At 40.9% G+C, this 10941-nt stretch overlaps 1 protein-coding gene across 2 annotated transcripts in view; it reads right to left on the bottom strand.

Moving 5' to 3' along the window:
• The window catches only part of Rel (REL proto-oncogene, NF-kB subunit), a 34977-nt gene continuing 24036 nt past the window's right edge, over positions 1 to 10941 (bottom strand). Inside the window, exons 6-10 of one of the 2 annotated variants that reach the window (XM_052734669.1) lie at positions 9500 to 9604; positions 9182 to 9394; positions 8305 to 8373; positions 8112 to 8183; positions 1 to 6265 (exon numbers count right to left, since the gene is read on the bottom strand). In XM_052734669.1, coding sequence (XP_052590629.1) covers positions 5499 to 6265; positions 8112 to 8183; positions 8305 to 8373; positions 9182 to 9394; positions 9500 to 9604 — 1226 coding nt within the window. In that variant the 3' untranslated portion in view covers positions 1 to 5498. The remainder of the gene's footprint in view (positions 6266 to 8111; positions 8184 to 8304; positions 8374 to 9181; positions 9395 to 9499; positions 9605 to 10941) is intronic. The other variant, XM_052734670.1, reaches the window with a different exon arrangement.

The following is a 10941-nucleotide window of genomic DNA, read 5'->3' as shown; positions in this document are numbered from 1 at the left end:
CACTTTTAGAAAATAGTTTATTACATCGCCAAGAAAAAAATCACAATATACAAAGATATTACAAAAGTAACACAATATTTTGTACAATAAAAGGCATCTTGACATTTTAAAAAATACTTCATCTTGATACAAAGCTTAACTTATTAGGTAACAGTATCTGAGAACTTTAAAAAAATAATTTCATCAGTGCCTTGAAATTAATTCATCATCAAGCATATAAAATAAGTTTCAAATGCAGACAGTTCAGTGGTAGAGCACTTGCCCAGCATGTATGAGACCCTGGGTTCAATTCCATTATGATGCTCCCCTTCCTTCCCCTCAAAAATCTAAGTATTTTAAACCAGGTGCAGTGTGGTGGCATATGCCTACAATCCCAGTACTCGGAGGGGAGAGGCAGGCAGTTTCACTATTTTGTTGGGCTCTATTAACCATGGCCAACGGTATTTTAATATTCTTTGAGGTCTCCCATGTTGCCCAGGCTGATCTTGAAGTCCTACCTGAAGCAAACCTCCTGCCTCAGCCTTCCAAGTGTTGAAGCAACAGGCATGAGTCACCATGGCTGGTTCACTAAGAGCAGTGAAGTCTAGTGAAGACCGAATGTCATACAGATACTCCGAAGTACTCCAACCTTACCCTACTCCATCTCATGGGAAGTTATATTTTGGTTAAAAAAGCTTAAGAAGAAAATGACACAAGATGAATCTGGTATTTTAACAAAAGTTTAAATATTTGCTAACAGCCCTAAAAACTCAGTTTGTTATGTTACTGTGAAGTCTAAATATTCAATGAATTTTGTTTGTGATTCTTTAAAGTTCCAAAAGCTTAAAAAATAAACACAACAACAACCAAGAAGTTGTTTGGGAGGCAGAAGCAGATAGGCTTCTGTGAGTTCCAGGCCAGTCAGGGCTACAACAGGGTACCCTGTCTCAAAAAAAAAAAAAAAAAAAAGAGCAAACCAAAAGCCCATCTGCAGCCCTAGAGCCATGCTTAGAAGAGCATGGTTACTCGTTAAAAAGTTACATCTTGGCTATTAAAAAGATGGCGAGACACAATGCAGAGTACTCACCACTGTACTATCAATCCCAGCACTCAGGAGGCAGAGGCAGGCGAGTTCGAGGCCTGCCTTGTCTACAGAGTGAGTTCCAGGACAGCCAGAGCTACACAGAGAAACCCTGCTTCAAAAAACCAAAAATAAAATAAAAACAAAACAAAAACAAAAAGATGGTGACGACATGAGTGGGTTTTGGTCTTTTTGCACACGTGAAAAAAATTAGATATGATTATTTTTGAGATCCACTGTTGACCCTGAGCTGTAAATTCTGCCCTGGTGTTCAGTCCAGATCTTCATATGACTTTGTCTTGAAGGGATGACCCTGGATAAACATGAGAAGCTTTCATCCCTCATCCCTCAGCTGGGCTTCGGAGAGCAGCACGGACTTTGTCATACACAGGATACAAAAGCGTTCTAACCTCTTCTTTGCACATCCAGCCTCTGAAAACAAACCTGACACCTTGCAGAGGCAGCTTCATAAAAGTCAAAACACTCCCAATGAAAAGCTCAACTTTTACAAAGAAATCAAGAGTCACAAAATTTCAAAAGTAAAGCCAATAACTGATATTTCCCTCAATGAGTACTCTGAAAGAGTAAGGCCCAAAGAAGTTTCTCCACATCTGGCAATGTAGACGTTAGTCTAAAGAGAGTCCCATATCATAGTTCTCATGAAGGACTTACTCCCTGGTGATTTCTCTGCTGGGCATTGCTGACTAGGAGTGTCTGGATAGTAGACTAATCAGTGCCACATGAGATACACAGCTGTTGGTTGTTGTCTTTGACTCACACCTTGCAATTTACAGTGTTTCTTCCCAGACATTAGTTAGTACAAAACACACCCTGGGAAAGACCGGTTTTTGTTTCTCTGGGGGTGGGCACTGAATCTAGGGCTGTGCATGCTAGGTGCTCTACCAGTGAACTACACCCTAGCACCTTTTTTTCCACTATATATGTTGAGATAGGAGCTCACAAGTTTGTTCTCTTGAACTGGGTCAGCAGACCAGGCAGGCCTTGAACTTGTGATCCTTCTGCCTGAGTATCTGGGATTACAGGCCCGTAACTCCAGACTCATCTAGGCTAACTGACTAAAAACAGTCTCTCTTCTTTATATTTTTCCATGTTGTCTGATATTGTATGATAATTTTTCAATATATCAATCTATAATTAAAATGTAATGTGGTACAAGTAGACAGCCTGTATCACCAATTCTAAGTCTCACCATGAAAAATATAGATTTTCTGAGGCTGTTGAAACATGCTGAAGCATATTAAGACAAACTGACAACCAGTTACTCTGTCCACTAGACTTTTTAGTAGGGACTCAATTAGCAAAGTAAAGGCTGTTGGGATAGTAAGTCAGCAGGCTCTGATGACAAGAACCAGGATAGTGGTTTGGAGATGCTGATGAGAGCCTGGGGTCCCAAACATCGTGGCTACATGGTTTTTACATAAGTTACAATTCTTCAAGCTATACCTTAAAGTTTGTCCATGTTTATTTGGTTGACTGTATGTGTGATTCCTCATAAGAAAAGAAACATAGCTTTGAGAACAGGAGATGAATCTCATTCACCTCTGATCTTCTACACAGAACATGGTATACTGTACAATATGCAGTTACAAAATGTCATATGATTTATTACATGAATACTGGCTGCTGACATGTCTGTGCAGGGTAAACTATCAAGGGGTAGGTATCTCAGGGGTACTTGAAATTTCACCTGCCACATACAGAGGCAGAATTTCTCCTCGATACTGCTGAAACTACAATTTCTAAGAAAGCTGCTTTGGGTCTCAAAGGGCCTCAGGGTGGTTTTTATACTTTTGTTTTGTAATTAATTGTGTTGTTGTTGTTGCAGTTCTGGGTATCAAACACAGGGCTGTGCTCTCCCATGAAACTATGTGCCAGTCTTTGCATAGGTTTTAAGAAGAAGGAGATGGCTGGCCAGAAGAGAAGTGTGCCTCAGAAGACAGGTCGCCTTGGCACCATGACGTCTTGGCACCTGTGGAGTTAAGCACCTTTCCCATTAAACCTGTGTTCTTAAATACTGGTTTATAATCCTCCCTCGCTCTAACAAACAGCTGTCGTTTACTCCGCACCGGTTATGCCAGAGTCTCTGTCAAGTGCTCGAGTCCCAGATATGCTGCACCTCAGCTGTGGCACCGCGCCCAAACCCTGCCGAGAAGCCAGCTGCTACAAGTAAATGTCAGGAGCAGAGACAGAGCGGGTTACATACACGGAGAGGAGACCGAGGGAGAGAAGCAACACGCTCCGATACAAAGTCCAAGAGGAGCGGGCTATTACACCTTGAACATACGGAAAAGATACCCACCGGAGAGAAAGAAGCACGACCTCTGCAGTAATGGAAGGGACAGATGAAGAGACTTTTAGTAGGCAGACTCAAAAGGACTATGAATGAATTGAGGAAGACAATCGAAGATGACTTTGAGGTTTCTATTAAATATCTCTGGTGACAGCAGCAATGCCAGCAGGAAAGCAGAGTGTGAGAGAAGGCAGTTTACATGAGCACTCAGACAGCAGGGAGAAAGCCGACCTGCGGTACAGATGAGAGCTGGGGTTAGGAATGAGCGGATCCTGCCATCACAGAACACCTGGTCAGTCAGAACAGGCTGTCGGCAGGTCAGATGAGGACCACCCATAAAGATCCGGACTTGACAAGGGGCAGGGTGAACTGAAGCCAGCGATGGACAGGTGAAGGAGGGACACAGGGGTGACGAGACAGGCTGCGGCACTTTACAGTGAAGTGGAAAGAAGGGACGTGACGCCAGTAGGGTTGCAGTGCTTTGGGGGGTGTTTTCAGCCTTTCCTTTTAAGCTCAAGAAGATACTTATTCTGGAACTAAGTGGGATAGGAGGACACTGGGAACAGGGCAAGATGTAGTGCACAAGGTGGAGTTTGAGAAGGAGGGTGAAATACAAATGCACCTAGGGAGAAAGGGAAATGTGGTTAAATGCACTGTAAGTTATAAAATGAGTTCTGTGATCAGTAAACAGCACCCAGAAATAAAACATCCTTTGAAAATCCTCTAAACACAGGTGTAGACACACCTTAGTTCAGCTTAGAGGAAAAACTGCGAACAAGCTTTTCAATGTGTGGGGAACATCTGCTGAGCTCTCTAATGGCTGTGTCTGAGTTTATCAATGCCAACTAATACAAAATTACAGCAACTAGTCTGATCTGAGCTTGAAGCTCAATTGGTACAATGCTTCTCCACGCAAACCCTGTCACCGACGCCAGAACCACGTAAACCTGGTGTGGTGGTGCACACTTGTAATCCCGGCACTCCCGAGGTAGGAGGAGGATCCGAAGATCAAGGTCATCTTTGGCTATATAGCAAGTTTGAGGCCAGCCTGAACGACATGAAACCCTGTCTCAAACAAGAGTTCAAAAGAGGTGGTCAGCTTCGGATACACACCAAGGAAAGGCCTTCTGGATTTGCTGCTGCACTGACAGCTTTGGGAGACAAGAAGGAGGACAACAGCCAGGCTTGGCCTTGGTAACTAGAAGCCTGGTGTGACAGTCTCCAGAGCTGGTGAGGCCGAGGAAAAGCAAGTCGAGGGATAGAGTTCAAAACCCAGGCATCGATATATTGAGCTAAAACTTAAATTTATTTTGTTATTTTTTCTTTTTCCCTCTACAGGGGGTTGAACACAGGGCCTCGCAAATGTTAAGCAAGCTCTACCACTGAGTCACATCTTTAGCCTTTTCTATCGTTATACAGAGACAAAATTTTCATAAGCTGCCCAAGCTGGTATTGAACTTACTAAGTAGTCCAGGCAGGCCTTGAACTTGCAATATCAAGCAGGGAGATTATAGACATGGGCCAGAACATCTGGCTAGATTCCTGATAGAGAAGTAGACAGGATTTATAAGATTAAAGAGTATGAGGGCATCTAATAAAGAAAAGACTCAAGAAAATGTCTATACGGGCATATGGGCATAAAGCTAATTTCATAAGTAACTTTAGTGGTGTGAGTCTAAAAAATATAAGGACAAATCTTCCATATCTTGAAAACTCCCTTTAGTACTTACTCTCTCTCTCTCTCTCTCTCTCTCTCTCTCTCACACACACACACACACACACACACACACACCCTAAACGTACCAAGAAACCCCAGAAAACCCCTTAGGGGTCACTTTGGCCTATGGGCCTCAACAATAATGAGTTTATTTCCCAATGGCATAGCCATTACATGTTTTACCTTAAATCTGCTTGAAAGCAAATATCAATTCATTTAACTAATACATTAATACATTACAAAAGACACATAGCTTGTCTTGAGGAAATATGAAAGAACAATTCACGTCAAGCACATGTACTTTAGGCATCTTTCAAAGTAAGAAGCAGTTTCTACTTCTGAACCTTCGCTTTACAGTCTATACACCTAAAGTTTTATAGTCCTCTAGATTTAAGTCCTACAACTTATATTTAAAAAAAACTGTATGCAAAGGAATCACTCAACTGCTCACTTTGCAGAGTGTCAATACTTGAATATTGACTACTCTGAACAAAATTATGACTATTTGCATCATTTGATGGTCCGGGCTCATTTATCAGGCCATTTTCTACACAATTGAAGTTTGCTCTATCAAATGCATCTGACTGTGAAACAAAAACAGAATTAGAACTGGTGCCTGCTGACATACTGGCAGAAGACATCTGATGTAGTTGCCTCAGGTCTCTTTGGTCTAACCTTGAAGTACATGAGGGGTTTTCAAGATTGATGCTCACAAGTCTTGGATTATCAGTGTCCCCCATGTTATCACTGCTGGGTGTCATCACATTCACAGGGCGATTAGACAGCATGTTGACATCGGAAATACTATACAAGTCAGCTGGTGACATGGATGACGTTTCCATTCTAGCTAGGTCATCGGTATAAAGGCAAGCATTAGAAGCACTTATATCGCTCACACCAGGCTCTTCTAGGAATGGAAGGATACCTTGTGAATTGGAGGGGAGTGTTCCCACTGAGAAACTACTCAATGTATTTGTACTGACTGAGCGTGAGGTGGGGTGGGTCACTGATGACCAGCTTGTAGGTGGAGACACCACTGAGGCTATGGCTGGTGGGTGATGTGGTAATCCACTTGAGAGGGACACAGATGACGAATAGTAGGGTTCAGCTTGACTTGAAACTCCTGAAGACCTGGGCATTTCTGGTAAAACTGTACCATGAGAAAAGAAGTTTGATTCTGTAGAAGAAAAATGTATTTTATAAATTAAGATGAACAAATTAATGTAAAGCATTATTTCTGAATTTAAATTACAAAAACACACTAAAAATTTTCTAAGGAACTGATACATTTCAAATAAAAAAATTAAAGCACAAAAATTATTATATGAATTCAAAACTAAATTCAGTAACATGTAAATTGCTTTATAAATACATGAAAAATGATTTTTATGTTATTTTGTTTTTTTGTAATTTTCTTCCCGTAAAATATGAAAAATCTAGCTTCTTGAGCCATAGAGATACATTTTTAAAATATAGAAGATAAATATTGCAATTTCAGTTAACAGGTATCCAACAGTCCAAATCATGTTATGGTCTCTACTTTTAGGATAAAATGGAGAGATGGAGAAGACATTCATTAGGGAAAACTGAAAAATACAGTTTTTAAGACTTATTAGGATATGACCCTAAGGTAGTACAAAATCTCCTATCATAAAAAACTATATTTATTGACATATTACACAAGTACTACATAGACCAGGATAAAGTATCAATTTAAGGAAAGAAGATGGAAAACTTGTCAGGGGCTCATAAAATATCTTCTATCAAAGGCTGGACAGTTTTAAGATTGATGGGGTGAGCAATCTCTGCTGGAACTATTCCCCTCTGCTGCTGTAGTAGGAGTCCAGGTCTGGAGTGGACTGGGCATGACAGCAAGTGGTCAGCATGCCTGCAGCACTGATGGGTGATGTCCTTCTGTATGCTGTGAATATGTGCTGCTCTGATTGGTTGATAAAGTGGTTTGGCCAATGGTGAGGCAGAATAGGGTGAGGTGGGGCACTCCAACCAGAGTGAGAGGAAGGAGAAAGACAGAGCAGAGGAGACGCTGCCACTGCCGCCAGAAGAACAAGATGGAAAGTACTGGTAAGCCACAAGCCACGTGGCAAAGTACAGATTTATAGAAATGGGTTAATTTAAGATATAAGAGCTAGCTAGTCAGAAGCCTGCCATGGCCGTAGTTTAAAAATAATATAAGCCTGTGTGTGTTTACTTGGGTCTGAGCGGTTGTGGGACCAGGCAGGACACAGCAATTTTGTAAGTGGCTGTGGAACCTTGGTGCCGAGCGAGCACAGGAAAACTTTCAGTACACAGCACCATTTTAAAAAGGTAGCGAGAGACACTATGCAACCAAAGGAGCACAGCCGTGTTCCAGCGAAATTGTTATAAACAAATGCCTACCATTATCCACATCATTTCTTCCATGACATAATACGATTACTAAAATTACCAGTTGTGGTAGTTTGAATAGATATGGCCTCATAGACTCATATGTTTGAATACTTGGCCCATAGTACTATTAAGAGGTGTGGATTTGTTGGAGTAGGTGTGGCCTTGTTGGAGGAAGTGTGTCACTGTGGAGGTGAGCTTTGAGGTCATATATGCTCAAGCTAGCCCAGTGTGACACACAGGTGCTTCTGCTGCCTGTGGATCAACATGTAGAACTCTTGGTTCCCTCTCCAGCACCGTGTCTGCCTGCCTGCCACCATGAAGATAATACTAAACCTCTGAAACTGTAAGTCAGCCCCAATCAAATGGTTTGCTTTATAAGAGTTGCTGTGGTCATGGTGTCTCTTCACAGCAATAGAAAGAAACCCTAACTAAGAAGACACTATGTATGAACAAAATGTATTTTCTTGAACAAATAAAAATCCCCAAAATATAATCAATTTCCAACATAACTTTCAGAGGCACAGACTAGCTCAATTCAATACCAAAAGCATGAGAAAATTTGTAGGAAAGAAAAATATTTAAAAAGTATTTGTTCCTAAAAAGTGGAATAACAGTATTTAATAGGGATAAAATACCTTTTTTAATGAATCTTCCTTCTCCAACTGGTCCCACGGAAACATTTCTTGGTCTCTCAGGAAAGTTAGCTGCTATGATAAAGTTTTTCTATTATTAAATGTAACTTGAAAAAATAGTTTATAATTAAAATTTTAAAAACAGAATAAATAAAACAAATCAAATTAAATAAAAATTAATCCAAAGTATTCTCACCACAATCTTGTAGCAGTTTCTGAAAAAGTAGAGTTGTTTTTTGTCTCTTTGATTTATTGCCATATGCATCTGATTAAAAAAGAAAGCAGGAAAACAGTAAGTTGTCGTGGGTTCTGCCCCCTCCATCGTGAGTAGACACATTATCAACATATGGAAACACTTCAAATACATGTGAATAGTATAGAACTGTAAGTACATTATTGTACAATATATCCCATATCAGTTGTAAAGGACACTTTTAATTTTAAAAAAAAGCAGCTGAAAATAATAATTTTTCACCCTAAAAACACCTATAAGTCAACACGAACTAATGAAATAAGGTCTGATAATAAGTAGTCCAAAACAGATACCAATTTCTAATTAACAAACTTTCTACCTATAAAAAGGCACAGTAAGTACAAAATGTAAATCCAAAAATACGAATACTGAGAGAAAATACGATCCAACAGTTCAAGATATCTCAAATTATTCCAATCCTCTTGAGAAATGCAAAGAGCATGAAAAAAATCCAAAGACAAAGACACACAACTGAACAGTTCTAGGAAAAGGAAATATCAATTATGAATATATAAAACCGCACTCAAATGCTTAGTTCACATTGTCACTGGGATGATCAGCTTGAGACAATGATCTGTTCTGAGCCAAGACTGTAGCTCGGGGGTGGGGGCGGGGCAGCACTTGCTGGTGTGGGACAACCCTGCATCCAACCTACGTCACATTTAAAGGGGGGACATGACAGTGGCACTCGTCTGTAATCCCAACAGTCAGGAGGTGGAGGCAGGAAGACCACTCATCCTTAGCTACACAGGGAGTTCCCATGCACACACACACACTGACATACGTGTGTGTATGCATCACCACCACCACCATGTCATACCTTTTTCATCTGGCAGGTATCTGAAATCCATAGACTCACTGACTTCCTGGTCAGAAGGTCTCCGCAGCTGCATTCTCACTGTCACGGGCTCCAGTATAGCTTTGCAATATGGAGGCGTCTTGAAAACAATGGCTACTTGGCGGTGTACGTCAGCTTGTGAGAAAATACCTTTAGCTTCCCAGTCATTCAACACAAAACGAACTTCTATGTCATCTAGTGAATAAGAAGCCAAAGAATAATAACAATGGGGAAACAAGTAAAATAGGTGTATCAATCAAAAGTAGAAGACTAATTCAATGGGACAAAACTGATAAATACCTTTCTGAACTTTGTCACAAAGCAGAAATATTTCATCTCCTCCCCTCACACTTCCACAGTTCTTGTTTACACGACAAATCCTTAATTCTGCAGTATTTGGGGCACCTAAATATAAAGGATTTAAAAAAAAATAGGTCTCAGTATTGTCTTAATATGTTGCTATTGCTGTGATGAAACACCAAGACCAAAAGCAACTTGGGGAGGAAAGGGTGTATTTCACTCACACTTCCATATAACAGTTCATCAATAAAAGCAGTGAGGGCAGGACCCTGGAGGCAGGAGCTGATGCAGAGGCTGTGGAGGAGTGCTGCTTACTGGTGTGTTCCCCATGGCTTGCTCAGCCTGCTTTCTTATGGAACCCAGAACCACTAGCCCAGGGTTGGCTCTACCCACAACGGGCTGGGCTCTCCTGCATCGATCACTAATTAAGAAAATGCCCCAAAGCTTTGCCTACAGCCAGATCTGAAGGAGGCAATCTCTCAACTGAAACTCTCTGATGACTCTAGCTTGTGTCAAGTTGACATAAAATTAGCCAGTACAAGTATTATATTTTATTATGGTGTAAGAGGAAGAATTTGAGGAAAATAATTTAGAGACAAGATAAAAATTTTAATGTACAGATAAAGAAAACTAAATATTTTTGTGTGTATTATATGTGTGTTGAGGTGTGTCTGAGTGTAGGTGTGTGTGAGCACAGGTAACCATGTGCCACAGCACGTGTGTGGAGGCCAGAGAACAATCTAAGATGCTTGCTAGTCCTCCATTTCCACCTCTTTTGAGACAGTCTCATTGTTTTATGCAGCTATGTATACCAGGCTAGCTGGCCTTTGAATTTGAGCAATTCTCCTGTCTCTGCCTCCCAATTCTTGGTAAGGGCACACTGTGACTTGTCTTTTTATATCATTAGCTATATCCCTAGGGCAAAGCAATTTTCATTTATCTGCCCACTATTATTATGATAGTCCTCCAAGGCACCCAAGGCTCTCTGATAAGAATAATCTACCCCTATGCTCCTATGGACCAGTATTCTACATGCAAAACAGGTGTAGCACACACCACTGGTGTGTGAGTGTGTGTGTGTATATGTGTGTGTGCACAAAATATTCTGGAGGACAGTTTTATAATCTTTTCAGATAAACTTCTATATCCTCTGATGGAGTGTTTGTCAAAATTTATGCTTCTGAAAATAGATGCCAGAAATATCTGCGTAAGATAAGGACATTGAGGAGCCAGAGAGGCAGTTCAGTGGGAAAAGGTGCCTGCTGCTGCAAGCCTGACCACCTGAGTTTGGTCCCGGGGAGCACATGGGGGGAGGAGAGAACCAAGTCCTGCAAGTTGTCTTCTCACCTCCATGTACACATGAACACACACACACACACACACACACACACACACACACACACACACATAGATGATAGATGATATATATCTATATATTATAT

The sequence above is a fragment of the Peromyscus californicus genome, unplaced genomic scaffold, assembly GCF_007827085.1.
Source record: "Peromyscus californicus insignis strain IS unplaced genomic scaffold, ASM782708v3 Scaffold_13__1_contigs__length_99412109, whole genome shotgun sequence".
Lineage (NCBI taxonomy): Eukaryota > Metazoa > Chordata > Mammalia > Rodentia > Cricetidae > Peromyscus > Peromyscus californicus.
The sequence above is the reverse complement of the archived record's forward strand: the minus strand, read 5'-3'. Positions and strand labels throughout refer to the sequence as shown.